The following is a 21,413-nucleotide window of genomic DNA, read 5'->3' as shown; positions in this document are numbered from 1 at the left end:
TCCGTGAGCAACATATAGCTAGTCCTCAACTTACGACCACAATTGAGCCCAACATTTCTGTTGTTAATTGAGACATTTGTGAAGTGAATTTTGCCCCATTTTACAATCTTTCTTGCCTCAGTTGTTAAGTAAATCACTGCAGTTGATTAAGTTAGTAACCCAGTTGTTAAGTGAATCTGGCTTCCCCATTTTTGCTTGTCAGCTGGTCACAAAAGGGGACCCTGCGATCCAGCAATGGTCATAAATATGAGCCAATTGCAAAGCATCTGAATTTTGATCAGATGATCATGGGGATGCTGGAAAGATTGTAACTGTGAAAACGGTCATGTCACTTTTTTCAGTGCCATTGTAGCTTTGAACAGTCACTAAACGAACTGTTGTGAGTTGAGGACTACCTGTATCAGAGCCCATACCATGAATGTATATTGGGGGAAAGACTTTCATTTCGAGCTGCTTGGGGAAATTGGACAAGATATATTATGGAACTTGTCATTTCTGAAAGAGCAGAAGGTTCTTAGTCCTCTTACATTCAGAAAGGCTACTGCAACAAGCTTTTAACTACACTGATTGGTTTCTCCACACACATATTTTTATTGTTTTTAAATTGATTATTATACTATTCTTCATATCTTTCATTTTTATTCTACGCTTCCTAAGTGGACAGTTTGATTTCACAGAAGTTTGATTTACTTGGTTTTGTGTTGTTGAGGTGTTCCCTTTATTTTTTTATATTAGGGTTTCTTCCTGTGTAAGTTTCAGAGATTTCTGGCAACGTTTCAATGAGGTCTCACTCGTCATCTTCTGGCTGGTGCTTTTGTATTTGTGCTAGGGCATATACATGCATACATACATAGATGCATTAATTAAATGTACCACAAATTTATTCTTTCTTCTTTCTTACATTAAAGATACAAGTTGGTAGATACTTCCTGACAGCTTCCCGCAAGCAACATCAATAGAGAAGTCAGCTAGAAGTCAGAAACCACTCATTCCCCCATTTCTTTTTTTGCCATGGTCATGTTTATTTATTTAGCTAATTAAATATTGACCTATTATTGAAGTTTCTTTTGCCACTAGTTATTTTTTTCCATTTATAAATATATACTCTTATTAGATGATCACAGAACTATCCAGCACTAGGATTTTTAAAAAATAATGTTCATTTCTTTCACCTAAGACTGCATTTTCTTCTTCTTAAAGGATGACTTTAAGAAGATAATGTAGAGTTGTCTAGTATTCCCATAAAGGGATAATCAAAGTTTGATGAAGGCATGAGCAAACCATTCAAATCTCCATCATACCAGGAAAAGAGGGTGGAGGGGGAGAAAAATGTAAGTATTCTTTCCCCCCCCTTAAAAATTTTTTCTTATGGCCTTTCTTTAAAAAAAAAGAGGTCTAAAATGACTTTCCAGTCCTACCAGCCAAGAAACTTACTTCTAAGTGTTACTGTAGTTCAGAGAAATATAATCTTACCAGTAGGGGCACAAATCATGGTATGCTTGCCATTAAGAGCAGGTTCTGCAAGTTCTATCTGATAGCTCCTTGGCTTCCTTGGAACATATCTGGTCTGCTGGAAAGTATCTAGAAGAACAAGTGAACAAAAGCACATTGAAAAAATTGTAACATACCTTATCTTTCAGAGTATAAGATGCATCTTAGTTTTAGGGGAAGAAAACGGGGGGGGGGGGGGGATCTGCCTCTACCTCCCAGCAGGCAGCATGAATGATATATACTGTTTGCTGTGTATTTCTGTGTATGTGTGCCTGACCCATAGAAATAGCAAAGAATTTGATAAATGTACATTGTGGCAGTATATTAATGCCAAAAAGTTTTCTTAAGTGTAGTCAGACTAACCCCTCCCAATTATTTAAATAGATCTACTTGTACAGATGCTGTTAAACTTTGAAGTATAAATTATTCTCTGCTATTTAAAAGAAGACACAATAGCAATGGGCCTCTTCAGATCAAGCATTTATTTTAAAAAGCTTCTTCATTTTGTTAAGGTGTCTAGAACAATAATAAAGCAGTCTTTAAAAAATAGGTTTAATAATTTGAACATTCTATAGACATTTATAGTTATTGACTTACCTCCTTGCATCCAGTTTCACCAACTGATTAGTACAAGAAAATAAAATTCTGCCTCCCAGCAATTTGCCTCCTTGCAGCTAGCTTCACTTTCAGTTCTTATCATGTGGGCCGGCTTGCAGCCTCAATCAGCTGCTGGTCAGGCCGCCAATAATCAGTTGCTTGTGATACTCAGGCTCTGCGCGGCTTGCTGCAAGGGGGTAAATTGCTGGGAGGCAGATGCCAAAGGGTGGGAGTGGCTGGGCGGGGCTACATGCAGTGTATAAGACACACCCAAGTTTCCACCCTCTTTTGCGGGGTTAAAATGGTGCATCTCATACTCCGAAAATATGGTATATAGAATATGACATATATATGGCATGTAAAATGAAGTATTTACTATAACAGCACTTACATTCTGCTGCATAGTATTTTACAGCCTTTTCTAAGCAGTTTACAGTTACAACAGCGCTGAAAAAAGTGACATGACTATTTTTCACACTTAGGATGCTTGCAGCCTCCCTATGGTCTCATGATCAAAATTTGGAAGCTTGGTAATCAGTTCATGTTTATGACGGTTACAGCATCCCGTAGTCATGTGGGAATCACCTTTTGCAACCTTCTGACTAGCAATGTCAGTGGGGAAGCCAGATTCACTTTACAACCATTAACAAGTTAACAATTGCAGTGATTCACTTAACAACTGTGACTTTAAAAAAATCATAATGTTTACTTAACAAAATTTACTTAACAACTCTCTCCTCATCAAGGCCATTGAAAGTAATTTCCCTGTGAGGAAGAACCATAAGATCACTTGCTCTTCCAGAGATGGGTGTCAGCTGGTAATTTCTGAAGAACCCTCTTCTATCATAGCTTGCCATTATAAAAAATTAAGGGTAGGTGTCCAAATTTATCTTGGTTTTCTTTTTTTTCTATGTCTTTTTTTATTTTTTATTAATTTAGACTAGCACAAAGCTGATTAAAAGCAAATAACCACACATACAAATTTGAAAGCTTCCGCGTGCCTATGTCATTTTGTAGAAGGATGTGTGAAAATGCTTATAGGCTGGGTGACTTGGTTTAAACATGGTGGAGCATGAAGCAATTCTAAATAAAAGTCTGAAGGCCTATTTGTCTGATTCAAGTGACAGAAGTTGTGCTTATGTTCCATGTTCAATTGCCAAAAAGTAACATTTTTCAAAGCAAGAAAATACCTTGCAAGTTTTCTAATATAGACCTGTAACAGACACCTCCCAGAGAAAACAAACAAGAGGCTTCATTGGCCTGTAGCTGATACTTCAAACTACACTAAAGGTAAATATAATTCATTTCAAAATAAATGAGTATTCTTTTGGTAATGCACCATTTCTACATTTAATCACATTAGAAAACGCCAAAATGTTGATCCACAAGGGGCTGTAAGGACAGCATTGAAATTTTTCAAGAAATATAAGTACCGCAGGCACCACCGAAGGCACCTAGTCATACTCCTCTGCCCAAAATAAGTGACATGATTACTTTTCGTAATACAGATCCTTTCCTTGAGAATCTACTAAACATTTCCTAGGAGAATGCAGATAAATTGAGCCCAAGGCAGTTTTCCAACTGTCTTACCTGAAGCTGAAGATGAACTCCCACAAAGATTATCAGATTCTGCTTCTTCGGAAATCTGTATTTGAAAAACAGAGCTGCTTTCGTCTTCACTGTCTATTTCAGCATCTGCATTTTTCATTTCAACATCTGCATTATCATCTGAATGTGACATAGAGAAATCCGTTCAATTATTGCATTTTCGTAACTATTTGGCCTGACACACCTACTGTAAAAGCACTCCTCAGGAAAATATGAGTAGGAAAAAATATATTAAAAAAACAATGCCATCTGGCGAGACCCAGGGGAAAAGCCTTCTCTGTGGCAGCCCTGCCCCTCTGCAACCAACTCCCCCCAGATATCAGAGTTGCCCCCACCCTCCTTCCCTTTCGTAAGCTTCTTAAAACCCACCTCTGTCGTCAGGCATGGGGGAATTGAGATATTCCCTTCCCCTAGGCTTATAAAATTTATGCTTGGTATGTCTGTATGTATGATTGGTTTCTCAAATTAGGGTTTCTTAATTTAACTTAAACTTAAATATTGGATTTGTTTATATTGTCTTATTATTGTTGTTAGCCGCCCCAGTCTACAGAGAGGGGTGGCATACAAATCTAATAAATATATAAATAAATAAATATTGTTATACTGGAGTATATTAAGCATCAACTCAATGATTGTATAAGAAATTTATATTCTGCATACTGTTGGGAAACAGAATATGATGTTCTCATGAATGCAGAAACACTGCAAATCTCCAATCTTAAACGACGTGGAGGACCTATTTGAATAGTCTTGCTCAAATGACAAAGTTTCTACGTAATTCTTTGTTTATATATTCACTGCATTTCTACCCCACCCATTTCACTAAGTGACACTAGTTGAAAGATTGGAGTGGGAGGGATTTCAAGAGTAAGCTGCTTTTTTTTCTACGTATCAAAAGCAATGTGATTGTACAGGCAATGGGAAAAGGTCAGGAAGGGAGCGACTGCTTACAGAAATTGCTTGCTTTTTTTCTAGCCCCAACCCCCCCATCTGCCTCCTACTTGTATAGTGAAGAGATCAGAGAGGAAGGGATTTCAAGAGAATATCGAAAGCTATTTTTTGTAATGCACCTGTGTTTTCCAGCATGAATGCATTGCTTTCTATGTATACAAGACAGCAAACAAATACCCAGAGCATTCCAAAGGGCAGGGGAGTAGTTAGGAAGCAAACAAAGCCAAAGGTGTGAAACTGAGTCTATGTGATTTACCACTCAGTGACTACTCCACTTAGTGGGTAAATTGCAGGTCCCAATTTGACTTTTTAAGTGAGGACTACCTGTAACAGCACGGCAATGGATGTCTTTCCAATTTTAAGGCACATACAAGCTAAAACTGAAGGGTTTCAATCAGAAGTGGATTCCTACTGGACGCTCCAACAGTGGCCCACCGATATTGCAATTTCGCTGTGATGGCTCTGGTACTGTCTTTGCAGGTCTGTGCGTACCGTCATATTTTTTTATTAAAAAGTTGCGGGTTTTCGACTCTGAGCATGCATGGAAGTAAAATTGTCCCTCTGAGCATACGCAGAAGTAAAATCACACCAGGGGACACAAGTGTATGTGTGCGATCGCAGCAATCACACATGCCCAAAATGTCGCGGTGCGCACCAGAAGGAAAAGGTAAGAGGAACACAGCCCTGAGTTCGACCACCTGATTATGACCATCACTGCATACACCCCAATGACATTCCAATTGGTGACTCTGCCTCTTGTAACTTTCTCTATTCTGGAAGTCTTCCAAAAGAAAGAGACTGAATGGAAAGTAAAACAACGATATGACAATACCTCCTTTCAAATTCCAGTATTCGCTTTGGGTTTTGTATCCAGACTCATACAGTGCGATAGGGAAAGTTTTAGGCCAATGTTCTTTGTCTGATCTACACAGACATTCTACCAGTTTCTTTGCGCTTGCGCTTCTCCCTTTGTTGTCACTAATCTGCCAATCAGAAAGAGGAGGTAGAGAGGAGTATTATTTATTGTATTTCAAAACTCAAAAGATTCACTTCCACTCTTTATGGACTCTTCACATAAAACAGAAAAAATGCAGAATTTGTGGTTTTTGAAGATTAGGGGGGAAACTGAATAGAAATGTCAATCTTCTTTTTTAATCATAAGGCAGGAGTTGATTTTGTAATTGTACTTATATTTGTTACAAGGGAAATTGGAAGCTTCTTTTTATTTCATTTTATCCTTTCTTTCCACACCTTTGCTTTTTACTTTCTTCTTCCTTGCTTTCACTCTTTATTACAGCCTTCGTGGCGAAGTGGTTAGAATGCGGTATTGCAGGCTGACTCTGTCAACTGCCAGTAGTTCAATCTTGACAAGCTCCAGGTTGACTCAACCTTCCATCCTTCCGAGATAAAATAAAGACCCAGATTGTTGGGGACAATATGTTGACTCTGTAAACTGCTTAGAGAGGGCTGTAAAGCACTATGAAGCAGTATATAAGTCTAACTGCTTTTGCTATTAATTTGAGTGAATTCTTATATTATTTGTAAAGCTTTCAATAAAATTTTATGAAAATAGTATCGGAAGATTCATGCCAAACTATCCGTTTCCCCGAAAATAAGATCCTGTCTTATATTTTTTTGAACCCTGAAATAAGCACTTGGCCTTACAGCCATGAACTCAAAAGCCCAATTGGGCTTATTATCAAGGGATGACTTATTTTGAGGAAAACAAGGTACAAGCAACTAAACTTGAAAAAAAAAATGATCAAAGCAAAATTCACAAATCTTTTCTCTCAGAGTAACAATAAGACAATGTAAAATAAGCAAATCCAATTTTAAAATTCACTATTTATTCCTCCCTTCTGTTCTGTCTGGGTCACTCCGGAAGTCAATACCAACCCAAAAAGAGAAGCCAGACACACCGGTAAAAGGCAAAGGTAGTTTTATAAAATTCAAGAAAAACACAGGTAACAGAAAATGTCCTTACAAACAGGAAAATGCTGTATCTTCAAATGTATCCATGAGAGCAAAAGTCCATGCAGCAATACAGGATTCTTGCTGCCAAGACAAGGCTGTAGATAGCAGACCTACACCTCCCACAGGTCTTCCAAACTGCTGGGCCACAAGCCAGGAACAGAGACGCGGAGAACAAAGCAGGACACCGTAACTCCAAACTGATAACACTCCACATGGCTTCAAGGGCTTGCCTGCCTTTTAAACACTGCTGATGAGGACCACACCCAAACCCACCTGTTTCTAATTCAATGGTGATATTTCTTTAACTGCTCCTTTCTTTGCTCTGAACGTCTCTGTCGCATGTCAATGACAGCTTGTGCGTCATCTCCTAATGATTCCAAGCTACTGGCTGGGGAGAGCCCCCCCCCCCCCCCATGCTGTTCCTCCTCATCCCATTCTTGGCTGTCCCCTCCCCGTCTGACTGATCGGCCCCCTCCTTTTCTCTGTCATCCTCCTCCGGGCATGGAGCCAGCAGACACAGCTGGTCCCTGAGCAGCCTCAGGCTGAACCACAACACCTTCCTTGCATACCAGCCTATAACCTGGACCACATCAGCATATCCTCAAATATTTATAGAAATTAAATTGGTAATAATTGATATAGGTTTTATTTTTGCTCTCTGGTCATGCAGAATTAGTACCCTGTATAAAATGAAAGTCAGGGCTGTCTCCTAAAATAATGTGAGGCTCTTGTTAACAGTGGGATAGCATAGAGCAGATGGGCTGAGTGTTATTGATTAAGCAGTTTAAATAAATAATACCTGATAAATTTCTTCCCATTCCTGAGGTAGGAGGCAGTCACCCATGCCGCCATGAATTTCTTTGACATCAATATCCAGCATAACGGGTTCAATTCGTTTCAGAAGTTCCCTATGAGGTTCCAAAGTTTCAAATATCTGGAAATCCCAATTTCCAATTGCTTGGGAAAGGCCAGTATACCCTTAAGAAGCAGAATAGAAGATGCAAATTGAAATTAAAGTGGCAATTGACTAAGGTTAACCATGAGCAACAGGTGGTTTATCTGTTGCCTTTCTAAGTTAGCTTCAGCACACACACACACCCAAAAAGTGTGGAAAGTGATTGTGTTGAGAAGCCCTACCAATCAAGTTTGGTAAGAAACTCCAGCTCCTCTCTGAGACTTGGAGAGCTTTTAAAGAACCTTCCCCACCCACCCCAAAAAATCCCCTTGGCACTTATTACTGTAAATATTTTCTTATTATCAGGATGCTGATTCTCTTGGTTGTGTTGACTGACTTCTTTAAGCTATTTGATGTCAGTTAAACAGGAACTGCATTGAGCTCAAAGTAATTTTTCACCCATTTTTTGCAAAAAATTGGGTGTGCAGGAAGTTTGGGAGGCATCCAGAATGCTCCTGGGGGCTGAGGGATTTTTTTGCAAAAAAGGTCTTTTTGTTTCACAAAAATGGGACGTGGAGATATGGCTTTGGGAGGCTAAAAATGGCTATACAGTGAGTGGTACCTCGTGATACAAACACCTCGTCATACGAAATTTTTGAGATTCAAACCCGGGGTTCAGAATTTTTTTGCCTATTCTTACGAACTTTTTTCGCCTTACGAACCCGCCGCCGCCACTGGGATGCCCCGTCTCCGGACTTGTGTGGCAAGCGAAGCACCCGTTTTTGCGATCCTGGGATTCCCCTGAGGCTCCCCTCCATGGGAAATCCCACCTCCTGACTTCTGCGTTTTTGCAATGCTGTGAAATCGCACCATCGCAAAAACACAGAAGTCCTCGAAACCCCGCCCCCAGACTTCTGTGTTTTTGTGATAGTGTGATTTTGGTGAGGCTTCCCTCGCTGGGAAACCCCACCTCCGGCCTTCCCTTGCCAGCGGAGCACCCGTTTTTGCGGTAGTGGGATTCCCCTGAAGCACCCCTCCATGGGAAACCCCACCTCCTGACTTCCGTGTTTTTGCGATGCTGTAGGGAAATCCCAGGAGGGGAATCCCAGGATCGCAAAAACGGGCGCTCCGCTGGCAACGGAAGTCCAGAGGTGGGGTTTCGAGGACTTCTGTGTTTTTGCGATGGTGCGATTTCACTTGCTGGGAAACCCCACCTCCGGACTTCCGTTGCCAGCGGAGCGCCCATTTTTGCGATCCTGGGATTCCCCTTCTGGGATTTCCCTACAGCATCGCAAAAACACGGAAGTCAGGAGGTGGAGTTTCCCATGGAGGGGAGCTTCAGGGGAATCCCACCACCACAAAAAAGGGCGCTTTGGCTTGAAAAAGGGTTAAATTTTGGGCTTGCACGCATTAATCGGTTTTCCATTGATTCCTATGGGAAACATTGTTTTGTTTTACGAACTTTTAACCTTACAAACCTCCTCCCGTAAGACAAGGTATCACTGTATTTAGTGTGTAAGACGCACCAACACTTTCAACCACTTTTAGGGAGGGAAAGATGCGCCTTATACTCCAAAATATATGGTAATTTCACTTCGCATTGAAAACCCCAGCTCTAATTCCAGCTTTCATTTCCAACAAACTTACTGGATTCATAGACTGTCAGATCTGAGGCTGAAGGAATCCATCAGCTCATTTGCAGAGGCTTTTGGAAGAAGCCGTCTTTCAAAAAGGACATTTACATGCCAACTAAGAATGTGTTTCCTGTCTTGTAACTGAATATCAGTGTGTGTGTGTGTGTTTGTGTGTGTGTACGTGTCTGTTTTCAATGACTAATATGCTGAACTCTTTGAATAATTCTTTAATGTGGAACCCACTCAAAGAAATTGCAATTGTTTACATAAAACCACTTATTAGAGGTTTTATTAGTTTTAGAGGGAGAAAGATTGAAGTTTAGTAAACATTTCTGATATAATAAAGCAGTCATACCCGATTCTCGCAGTGCATCCAGAAAACCACGGAACCATCCATCTTCTTTGAGCTCTAGAATAGACTGAAGAAAGAGTTCTGCTGCCAATGTTGGCCGGTTCCTTTGCTCTTCAATTTTCTCAATGGTCTCTAGAATGAAATCAGATTGTAGACAAAACTGTTGAAGTAAATTTCTCACCTTAAGGTTCAAAGCAAAGCATCTTTCAAAGTAAAGCATCTTTTCCATTTTAGCTTTCCAGGGGTCTATGATTCCATTTTCCACATACCCAGAGGCAATAACTCATTCTGCTGCTGTTTAGAAACTTTGTGTGTGTGTGCTTGCTTACTGAAAACACATTACAAGTGGTTCTTACTTACTACTTGCCTCCCTCAGCATCCATTGGAAATTGCAACAATGCTGTCCCCTCAATAATGTGGTTACCAATACAATCAATATTCATGTTGTTTTTCTTTTCCCATCCCTTTGCAGAGTGGAGAATTGGAAAGGAAATGATTGTAAGTTTATATCAAAAGCAGCGTGATGACATTGGCAGTCTCTAGCAGTGATGGCAAAACTATGGCACTAGCTCAGCTCCAACATGTATGTGTGTCAACTAGCTGATTTTTGGCTTGGGCAGAGGCTCTGGGAGGGCATTTTTCGCTTCCAGAGAGCCTCCAAGGGGATGGCGAAGAGCGTTTTTAATTTCCCCCAGCTCCAGGGAAGACTTTGGAGCCTGGGGAGGGAGAAACACGAGCCCACTGTGCCCACCAGAAGTTGGGAAACAGGCCATTTCCAGCCTCCACAGGGCCTCTGGGGAAGCTATAATTTATATGTAATGAAATATATAGTTAAATTAAACACAGTGATAAATCTATTCTGAATTCTTGTTGGTTCTAGTATTTTAAGTCATTAACATAAGCAATATTATACAGTTGTCAAGGTTGACTCTGGGCCAATGAAATTTCTCAGCCTAGATATTTCAAGGGGTTGTTTTTATAAAAAAAAAATTGGAAGAATTCTATGTCCATACACCTTTGCTTTCCTGGAGGATAAACTAGATGAACTGAACTAAAAATCTTTGCATGCAGACTAGGATGAACATTCATGAAGTAAAACTGGGATTAGGTGCTTGTCTATGGAATCATCTGATGAGGGCTACAGCAAAGGAATGACTGGGACATAAAAGGAATGAGAGAGAGAGGGGGAGGGAGGGAGGGAGAGAGAGAGAGAAAGTAACTCCTCATACAGTACTTTGACACAAAGGATATGTCATTAAACATAATTATATTAAATTAGAAAAAATTTACAGTGAAACTGAATCACTTTTCACTTTTGCTTGTTTTCAAACATCAATCCTTGGAAGCTAACCATTTGGGTTCTGAATGTGGATTGTATTTAAAAATGAGTTAAGAGTTACAAAAAGGATAGAATAGAATAAGAATTAGATTATAATTACAATGTTGTATGTAAAACACTATATAAGTAGAAGTGAATAAGAATGATATTAATGTAAACAATAAGTACATAGGGAATACAAAGATATAGCACCAATAAGCTGTAAAACATAAGCATCAACAAGATAGTTGACCTCCATGTTTAACATTACATATGAAATGCATACTGTTATATGTAAAAACATGTTTGCATGTTTTGTCAATTTTTTAAACAAAACTACTAAAGATTGTTTTTTTAAAAAAAGAATTATTATAAAAATATGAAAAGAAAGCAAATGTAACAAAAGGAAACCCTGAGGACTGAACAAGTATATATAAGTATCATAAGAAATATAAAACCATGTCACTATTCTTTTTTTAATGTTATTGTTTTGTCCTACTTGTATGTAAATAAAGATTTTTTTTAAAAAAAATGGAAACCTGAGGACATCAGATGGAAATTAGATGGAAGCCTTGTGCAGAGGTAAGTTTTAAAGAGTAAAAGGTAAATGCATTTAGAAGCATTTGGATCATACAAATGGAATGAATGAATGAATTTGAAATTAAAAGACAGTTGGCATGAGATACTTTGTTTCCGAGCTCTTGATCAAGATTGTGCAGTTCATAAAGACCACGACTTTGTGTATGAAATGTCTCAAATCTCTTTGTTTCAAATAAGGAAATCTGTTTTGGATTTTCCAGGCAGTCATTGCTTATTTCACTTCCAATGGGAATGAAATGAAGAACGAAGAGACTGACAGCTCTGAGGAACATTGGATGCTTTAATCAACCCGTTCAGAACACAACTCTGACAGGAGGCAACTTCTGACAGGAACAGTGCAATTTATACGGACGGCTAAAAGCTTAACAGTCAATCCGGATCCTGGAGCGTACCGCTCCTAGCATTGCCCTCTAGTGGTGCAGCCGGACATAACAGGGAAAACGAAAAATTCTACCGTTTTCAGGGAGGGATGGGGGGAAAAAACTGTTAGAAGTAGGCAGAGCACGAGCGCGCTTGGAGGGTTTTTAGCGCCATCTGCTGGCAGGACTCTTGCCCCGCCTCAACTGCTTTCAGCCGATAGCGCCTTGCTTCCGCCTCCTGGTTACCAACAGTAATTCCGAAAAAGAGCCTACGGTGGCCGCAGTCACAATGAAGGGAAAACACACACACACTCCCCATCTCCACGCAGTTCAACCAAGCCGCTTTACGGAAACTGGCCTTGGCAACCCGATCGTGAGCGCCTACACATAGCAAAGACGGGTCTACCGACTCAAAAAAAACACTGCCTGCAAACCCCCCAACAAAACGCGTTGCAAGAAAGAGCGCTCAAACGCAACCTGTCTGAAATGGTTAGCCTGACTTCTTCTCTGCAATCAATCAATTAATCAATCAAGAAAGGAGGGAAGGAAGGAAGGAAGAGTATAAGAACCGCGGTGGGCGAAATAGTCGTCTCTCGGGTTCCTTACGGAATAGTAGCTACGCAAAACCATTTTTTTCCCCTTTCAACGTCTTTCTGCCCAACCTCTTCTGAAAAGTCACAGCCAATGCCTGAAGTGAAGTCAAATATTCCATTCATTCAGATCTAGAATGTGTTAGTGTTCCCTTTATTATTATTTTTGAGCAGTATATATAGATCCGCGGTCTTAAAATTGTTATATTCCGCCTTGAGTCCTTCGGCATTGGGCGGCATAGAAGTCGAATTAATTAATCAATCAATTAATTAAATGTATGTATGTTACTTTAATCAACATCAGAGCACATGTGGGAAAGACGCTGGGTTATTTTTTTAAAAAGCGGGAGGATTCCTTTAAAAAGATGTCTTCAAGCTGAAGTTTTAACTCATTCATTCCGTTTTGGAAACATCGGTAGGAAAATTTCTTGTTGGGCAGGGAAACACCTCCATGCAACCGCAATAGAATAGAATACCGGGGGCGACTGTTGACGTTAGAAAAGGAGTTGAACGATCTTCGGATGTTTTGGAGAATATTTATTTATTCATCAATTTGTATGCAGCCCATCTCCCTAGGGACTGTAGGCGGTGCAGATTTTTGGAATGGGGGGGAAAAGATACAGTACCCAAATTAAAACGTCTCCCCCGACGTGAATTATGTTATGACCGTCGATTAATTGACTTAAGAATCAAATGGCTTCTTATATATTTTGTATACAGTGTATCTTGTCTTTTATATACACTTAGAGCATCTGCACCAAAGACAAATTTCCTTGTGTGTCCAATCACACTTGGCCAATAAAGAATTCAATCTATTCTATTTCTCCTTGGGACAAAACATCTATGTATCTTTTCAGCAAAGCCCTCGTCCTGAGTGTAAATAAAATGCATCTTAGTACAGTAAACCACTTCTCCCAGTCTGATGCCTTCCCATATGTTGCATTACAATTCTCACGATCATCTGGGTTTTTAAAAAAATAATGCTACAGTTGCTAAAAGAGCATCCAGTTGGGAACATCAGAACAAAAACATGACATAGAAAACCTGGGTGATTCCTACTTAGCCCAATTGGTTTTATTTATTTATTTATTTATATATACACAAGGCAAAAAAGAGGCAAAAAAGGAGCTGTGATGTTCCTTCAATATACCAGGGTGATTCGACACAAAATGTAACCCTTCCCTGGTACAGAGCTGAAGGGATTGGATACTGTAGCCTAGAGGATAATTCTCTGCCTTACAAGGCAAAGATTGCAGGTTCAAGTCCCAGTGGGTATGGGTAGCTGATGAGGCCAAAATAAGGCCGAAATAGATCTATCCTAGTCTCCCTTAATTTTCAAATTCAGCTTAAACATGTGACATATATATATATATTAATATTAATATTGCATGCATTGTTTTTGTTAGATTTGAGCCGCCCAGAGTGCTTAGGGAGTTGGGAGGGCATATAAATCGAACCAAAAATCAATAAATCAAGTCAATAAGTCAATAAATCAATCAATAAATCACCCAATACATAAATTAATAAATCAATCACTCACTCATTCAATCAATAAATAAACAATCCATCAATACCGTCAGACAGCCAGGTTTTCATGTAGCTCAATATGTAAGCAGGGTTTAAAGTCTTCTCTATATAATTCTTGCAGCGACGCAAATTCTCTCGAACATCCTCGCTCATTTTTCCTCTCTCCTTAAATAAACCTCTGGCTTTGCAACTTGCCTCGCAGTCCGGGGTGTTTTTTTTCCCAACCCTGCCCCCCCCCCCCTCACAAAAAAAATTCCACCCAAAAAGAAAAATATCCAAATCCGACTCGCCGGGTCGCCTGCTCGCAGTTCTTCCAACTAAAAGCGTTGGGAAGCAGCTTAACATTTACCCTTCCAGTGGACGGGGCCCAAAATCGTCCAATGAAAACACTCCGTTTCCTCCCCTCCCCCCCCCCCCCCCCACTCGATTCCTCGGAATCCAGCCGGGCAGAAGAAGCGAGAAACGAAAGAGAAGGAGGTTCCCCCCGCCCTCCCCCAAAAATCGGGAAACGCCCGCCGAGAAACGAAGGAAAAGGAAACCGAAAGTGCGCCTCGAAGGAGAGCGCCATTGCGAGAACGGGGCGGGCCTCCGTTTGGAGCAGAGGGACGAAGCGGAGCCTTTTTTCTGTTTGGATTGGTCTCGGAATTCGGCTTGCGACAGATTGAGGCGACGGGGCCGAATCAGAAATTAAACACTGCAGCTGTCGTGCCAAACGAGGGGGAGGAGGGGAGGAGCCGTAGTCGTCACTATGATGGCGAGGTGCGAGTTCTCCCCCTTCAGCCGAGGACGCTGTAGAAGTACACTGCTCAAAAAAACAAAGGGAACACTTAAATAACACAATATAACTCCAAGTAAATCAAACTTCTGTGAAATCGAACTGCCCGCTTAGAAAGCAACACTGATTGACAATCAATTTCACCTGCTGTTGTGCCCATTCAATTTTGTGCAGAACAAAGCATCCAATTAGAATATTTCATTCAGTCAGATCTAGGATGTGTTATCTGAGCGTTCCCTTTATTTTTCTGAGCAGTAGATATAACCATAATTCATAAAATCATATACAAAAATGTCCTTCCTGTTAATGACTATTTCACCTTCAACCACAACAACACACGAGCACGTAACAGATTCAAACTAAATTTAAACCGGCTCCAAATGACTGCAGAAAATACGATTTCAGCAATGGAGTGATCAATGCCTGGAATGGACTACTTGACTCTGTTGTCTCTTTCCCCCAACCAAAAATCTAGTTGACCTCTCCCCTTTTCTAAGAGGTCTGTAAGGGGCGTGCATAAGAGCACCATTGTTCTTACCATCCCTGTCCTATTGTCTTTTTTAAAAATCATTTCTTTCTATGTTATGTTTATATAAACGAGTATTCTATACTTGATTGACAAAAAAATAAACAAGTAGGCAGACTAAGAGGAGGCCTCCCTGCTGTTTTTTCCCGCCCTGCTCTAAGAGGTCTTTCTTGTCTGCGCCCCAATGTTTTGGACCCCAGCTCTCCACTCAGGATGAACAGTGGTTATCAGCCTGTAATTTGGGGTGTTAATGCCTCCCACAAGCCGAAATGTCAGTGTCCCAATTGAAGAAATAAATCAAAGTCCAAACCTTGGTCTTCTTCCAAGTTCCAATTTATTAACAGAGCCAGGTTGGATACGAACTGTAGTCAATCGGATAATAACTTTTCCTACAGTTCTCCACCCAGGTTGAGGTTCATCCCTCATCCCCACACCCACAAGTTCATCATCTGGACCACTCCTCTCAATGTCCACGATCCTCCACTATACTTCCAGCTGGTGCTGAACAAAAGATGATCTTGAATCTCTGGAAGGAATGTGTTGTGGCTAATATTTTTCCTTCTAATCCAACCACCTCTCCCGATTCCCACCTTACTATTCTGCTTGCAGCAGGCCAAAGTTTCCAATTCAAAGCAATGGCTTCTGCTTGACATGAAGGTTGAGTGATTCAACCGCCCCCCTCCAGTTCCCTTCCAAAAACTGAAAAAGAAGGGGGAGAAGTGGTTCTTCAACAGATAAGGGGAGCTATATCTATATACAGGGTGGCCCAGATTACAGACACTTCTCAATTTAAAGACCACAACTGGAGCCCAACATTTCTGCTACTAAGTGAGACATTGGTGAAGTGAGTTTTGCCCCCAATTTACGATCTATCTATCTGCAATTAAGTCAATTTGGCTTCCTTCCCCTTTTGCTTGTGAAGAAATGAGCACCCACGCCTTCCTCAGTGGTTCTGAACCTTTCTAATGCCGTGATCCCTTAATACAGTTCCTCATGTTGTGGTGACCCCCAACCATAAGTCTAGCGCCAATTCTCCCAACAGAGCTTTAAGCTGATTGGCAGGCAGATCAGAGGGACACCCCCACTATAAACACCTGATTGGTCGGATTGTAAAAATATGTTCCAAGGTGCCAGAATAGAGGCTTTCATTCCTAACACCATGGGAAATTTGTCTTTTCCTATGGTCTTAGGCAACCCCTGTGAAACGGTCGTTCAAACAGTTTTCCTGGCAGTTGTGGCTGAAAGTTTAGTTGGTCTACCTGACCTTGGTATAGTTTCAACATAATCCCTCATTTTCCACTTCTAGATTAGAGTTTGAACACTGCTGACCCGCATTCTCAATTCCCTCCATAACTTTTTACATCCGTTTCCTGTTTTATACAGTTCAGGTATCTTTTCCCGCCAATCCTTTGACAATTCTTTTGCTTCCCCCGTGACTCAAAATGTAGACATGACAGTGCGGCATTGGATGCCAGGGTCTGTCAGGAGGCCAAAAATTCATTGGCCTTTTACACACACACAGTGATTACATGTAAACAGATCACAGGTGAGGATGGCTACTTTTCACACTCCTTTGTGTCAATCTGTGTGCATATTAGCAGACTAAAAGCACCAGGATACCTAATTTTTGATCAGTTTTTGTTGTCATTGATTGCAAAAACACAGTTGATTGAGGGTTTTAGCTCTGTACATTTTCAGCTAACTCCTTACCTAGGATTGTAGAATCTGGATCCTATAGGGCAGATCAGAAAACCTCTAAGAAAGTACTATCTCTAGGGCAAGGGTATCAAACTCAAAGCTGGAGGGCCAAATCCGGCCTACAGGACTGCCCTGAAAACAGCGAAGGACCGCCCCGCGATGCCTCTGCCAGAGCTTACAGCTCTTACCAGAGCTTACAAAACCTTTGCCAGACCCATCCTCGAATACAGCTCATCTGTTTGGAACCCATATCGTATCTCAGACATTAACACCCTTGAAAATGTCCAAAGATACTTCACCAGAAGAGCCCTTCACTCCTCCACTCGAAATAGAATACCCTGAGACTAGACTTTCAATCCTGGGCCTAGAAAGCTTAGAAATAAGACGCCTTAAACAAGATCTAAGTATTGTCCACAAGATCATATGCTGCAACGTCCTGCCTGTCAGCGACTACTTCAGCTTCAACCAAAACAACACAAGAGCACACAACAGATTTAAACTTAATATTAACCGCTCCAAACTTGACTGTAAAAAATATGACTTCAGTAACCGAGTTGTCGAAGCGTGGAACTCATTACCGGACTCCGTAGTGTCATCCCCAAACCCCCAACTCTTTACCCTTAGATTATGTACGGTTGACCTATCAAGATTCCTAAGAGGTCAGTAAGTGCACTTGATAAAAGATTGTTTAGATAGCAGCAATTCTACAATATTTTTATAAAACAGAAGTCTGGCTCCAGCCATTTGAAATAAATGACTACATCACACAGCAAATCCTATGTAAAGAGAGACATGTAGCATATGTATCAAAGACAAATATGTAGAAAGAACAAAATATTCATTTATATAGACATTGTGGCTAGCCATATATAAGGAAACATCTGTTTTAGCAGAATATGAAAGGATGGATTATGCATGAGAAAGATGTCCATGCTGCTACAGCGTGAACCATTGTAATAAACTATCACATTTCTTTCTATTAATAATTAGCTAAATCTTTATACTAAAACCTTTAAGAAAGGAAACTGGAGCAGTCCATAGCGACCACTACACAATGTTAGTATAGAATGGAATAACAGAGTTGGAAGGGATCTTGGAGGTCTTCTAGTCCAACCTCCTGCTTAGGCAGGAAACCTTATAACACTTCAGACAAATGGTTATCCAATCCCTTCTTAGAAACTTCCAGTTTTAGAGCATTTACAACTTCTGGAGGCAAGTTGTTCCATTGATATTTCTAACTATATATACTCAAGGCAAGGTTATTTGAAAACCTTGGGTTGAGTATGTATTTTCTATCATCTCCATTGTTATATTGGATTTCTGGGCACGAACTGCAGGAAACGTTATCTGATGCTTCTGGTGGACCATTGGTTATTGCAGTTAAGAACTTTGTAGCCGAGATATACTATAGATACTGCAAAAGTTATAAATACCACTGCATATTCTTTTTGTCTACTGAATTTTCTCCCATTGGCACTTAAAGTTTGCTTGAGAAAAAGAAGCTTCACATACGTAGTTATCCAAACTAAATGCATAATCCAAAACAAAACTGCAGGATGATTCTGTAGGTGACAGTAATTCAATGCTCTGTATGGCAAATTGTCAACTCCATGTCCATCTCTCTTTCTTTTCTAAACAACTAACTTTCTTTGTATGTTTTGGATAGCGGAAAGCTGTTTATTTCTGATTACTATGTTCCCTAGCTTTTCGCTGGGGATGCGTTCCAAGACCGCCCGCGAAAGTTGAATTTCCGCGAAGTAGAGATGCGGAAGTAAATACACTATTTTTGGCTAAGAACAGTATCACAAGCCTTCCCTTAACACTTTAAACCCCTAAATTGCAATTTTCCATTCCCTTAGCAACCATTCAGATTATTACTCACCATGTTTATTTATTAAAGTTTATTAAAAAAAATATTAAAGGCAGACGAAAGTTTGGCAATGACATATGACGTCAGCGGGTGGGAAAAACCGTGGTATAGGGAAAAAACCCGCAAAGTATTTTTTAATTAATATTTTTGAAAAACCGTGGTATAGACTTCGCGAAGTTCGAACCCGCGAAAATCGAGGGAACACTGTACTTAAATCAGTTCAGTCTGAAGAATAGAAATAAGAGTGAATGACATTGTATCCACATAACAGCACACATTCAGATGTCATACTACAGTACTGTATTTCCCGGTCTGAATTAAAAGGTGCTTACGACCAGTGGATATACAGTACATTATTGGGTATATACCAATGCATATCTCAGAAGTGGATTTTAGATACAGATACATAGAGATATGAAAGAGAGAGATACAATGTTTTCCCAAAAATAAGCCCTCCCCCCAAATATGTAGACACATGCGCAGCCAATCCCCGCCATTTCCTCTGGTTAGGATTAGGAAGGCAAAGTTGGGAATCAGTAAGACACCAAGAGGAGCCGCATCTTGCTCCACGCATCTCAAAATAATTTATTTTGGACTTATTTTCAGAGAAACACGACAGACAGACAGACAGACAGACAGACAGATTATATAGATAAGAGAACATATGACATTGATATAGATGATGAATGATGCACAGATAGCACTGGACTGGCAGACCTCTATATTTCCCCCCTGACATTTAAAGGTCATGGAGAATCCCCTTTTATGACTGGAGCTTCCTATTCTCAGATGGGGGGGAAAATCCTCTTTTTTTGTCCCAACAATCACTATGTACCCTCTTAATAACCAATATGCATTACTTCAAATCAGTATTTTTCAGAGCACATGGTTAGGATGCTAGACTGGAATTTAGCAATCAAGATCAAAGTGTTGCTACATCACGGGGGCGAGCTCCTGTCATAGGCTCCAGCTCCTTGATGGGGACATGAATGAAGCCCTCAGAAGCATACCTCAAAAAAGGTGTTGTCACCTTTAATCATTTCAAACCCAGAAGTATCTTAACCAGTGTCTTTGAACATAAACGGTCCACAAACCTCAACAACTTTTAAAGAATTCCCCAGCCAGGATTGGGCAAACAGATCTTAAAATAATTAAGATTGAGAAAGTGGAAATGACTTCCAGGTAATATTTATTCATAGTTGTAACCTAGGTTATTAAACTATCATAGGAAATTGCTCAAAGGCAAAACTTACTTAGACAACATTTGTTCAGTAGTGGGGCAAACCTAAAAATATAATGAATTTAATGTAGATGCTTTTTATTTACAAGTTTGCAAATGACTTGGGCTGAGCATAGTAAGTTAAAAGCAACAGTAGGAACCAATTAAAGAATAGAAAATGTTGTATTGGAGAAAGCGAAACCTCAACAATTTTGTTGGTTTATTTTTAAAAAAAGATTCAAGTAGTTGGTTTACAAAAAAAAGTCACTCTTGAAGATTCTTTTCAAGGAAAGCCGTTTGGTACTATTTAGACTGACGTGGGGAACAAGGGGAGAGAAATTGTGTGGAAATTGTATGATCATGCACTGCCTTACTGTCAATTATCAGGCTGATTGTGCATCACATACTTGATTTGCTTTGAGCAACTGCTTCTATGTTCCATAATAAAAGACTAGCATCCATATTTATTAACACAATTAATTTCCTAATATCAATCCAGATTAAAACCCGTGACAATAGGGTCATTCTTTGTCAAGTGGAACAAGTGAAATTGAAGCCTGATCTGAAAAGAAACAATCACAAAAACAACATATATGATAGGGGGGGGAAACTTACTCTCTCTAATGAAGTCAAAACGAAGATGATTGAAGGTGAGAAAACAGAGCTCTCTGTTTTCTCACCTTCAATCATCTTCATTTTGATTTCATTAGAAAGAGCACATTTTTTTCTTTTATATATGTTATTTTTGTGATGGTTTCTTTTCAAATAAGGCTGCAAAAATCAGTCAAGTGAATACCTGGTCCACTTGATATTGTTTTAAAATTCCTTATTAAACATTGATTTTAAAATTTTTGGTACTCGAATTTAACAATTCCTCCAGACTCTAATTTTCAACAATGATTATTAAATCATCATTAAAGCTTTTGAGGACTGTCACATAAGCTTAGGAATAAAAATAGCATGTATAGGCGTATATGTTCCCTTCAAGAGGCCTCTAGCATTAAAAAAAATGAATCCCAATTTAATCCAGTTATAATTTAGTAGGAGTAGGTTTTATGAGTCTCTGGGGAGGGGTGGCATACAAGTCTGAAAAATTATCATTATCATTATTATTAATGAACTTTTTAATTGGGGGACTTTCACAGTGCAATGATAATCCAATAAAAGCCAACCACATCCTTCTGATGTCAATGCTTTTATCTGGATTGGTATCACATCTTAACTCAAATGAGAAATATTAGCCTATTCATAATTATTTGCACATACATCACTTTTAAAAGATCAGTCTTAGGTTTAGCTTTTAAATTAAAATAAGCATAGAACAAAAATTAAACGAAATTGAATTAAGGCAAAGGTTTTTTTAAAAAAATTGGGAAGATTTTTATCATGACACTGGATTCAGCTATGCTGTCACTTTTAATGAGTAGTG

At 39.7% G+C, this 21,413-nt stretch overlaps 1 protein-coding gene across 2 annotated transcripts in view; it reads right to left on the bottom strand.

The window, feature by feature from the left end:
• The window catches only part of LOC139162270 (antiviral innate immune response receptor RIG-I-like), a 52,851-nt gene extending 38,604 nt beyond the window's left edge, over positions 1 to 14,247 (bottom strand). The window contains exons 1-6 of one of the 2 annotated variants that reach the window (XM_070742449.1): positions 13,944 to 14,247; positions 9,506 to 9,634; positions 7,421 to 7,599; positions 5,480 to 5,630; positions 3,679 to 3,816; positions 1,474 to 1,581 (exon numbers count right to left, since the gene is read on the bottom strand). In XM_070742449.1, coding sequence (XP_070598550.1) covers positions 1,474 to 1,581; positions 3,679 to 3,816; positions 5,480 to 5,630; positions 7,421 to 7,599; positions 9,506 to 9,634; positions 13,944 to 14,241 — 1,003 coding nt within the window. In that variant the 5' untranslated portion in view covers positions 14,242 to 14,247. Of the gene's footprint in view, positions 1 to 1,473; positions 1,582 to 3,678; positions 3,817 to 5,479; positions 5,631 to 7,420; positions 7,600 to 9,505; positions 9,635 to 13,909 lie in introns of both variants that reach the window. The other variant, XM_070742450.1, reaches the window with a different exon arrangement.
• Positions 14,248 to 21,413: the final 7,166 nt, after the last annotated feature.

Source organism: Erythrolamprus reginae, chromosome 2, assembly GCF_031021105.1.
Source record: "Erythrolamprus reginae isolate rEryReg1 chromosome 2, rEryReg1.hap1, whole genome shotgun sequence".
Taxonomy (NCBI): domain Eukaryota; kingdom Metazoa; phylum Chordata; class Lepidosauria; order Squamata; family Dipsadidae; genus Erythrolamprus; species Erythrolamprus reginae.
The sequence above is the reverse complement of the archived record's forward strand: the minus strand, read 5'-3'. Positions and strand labels throughout refer to the sequence as shown.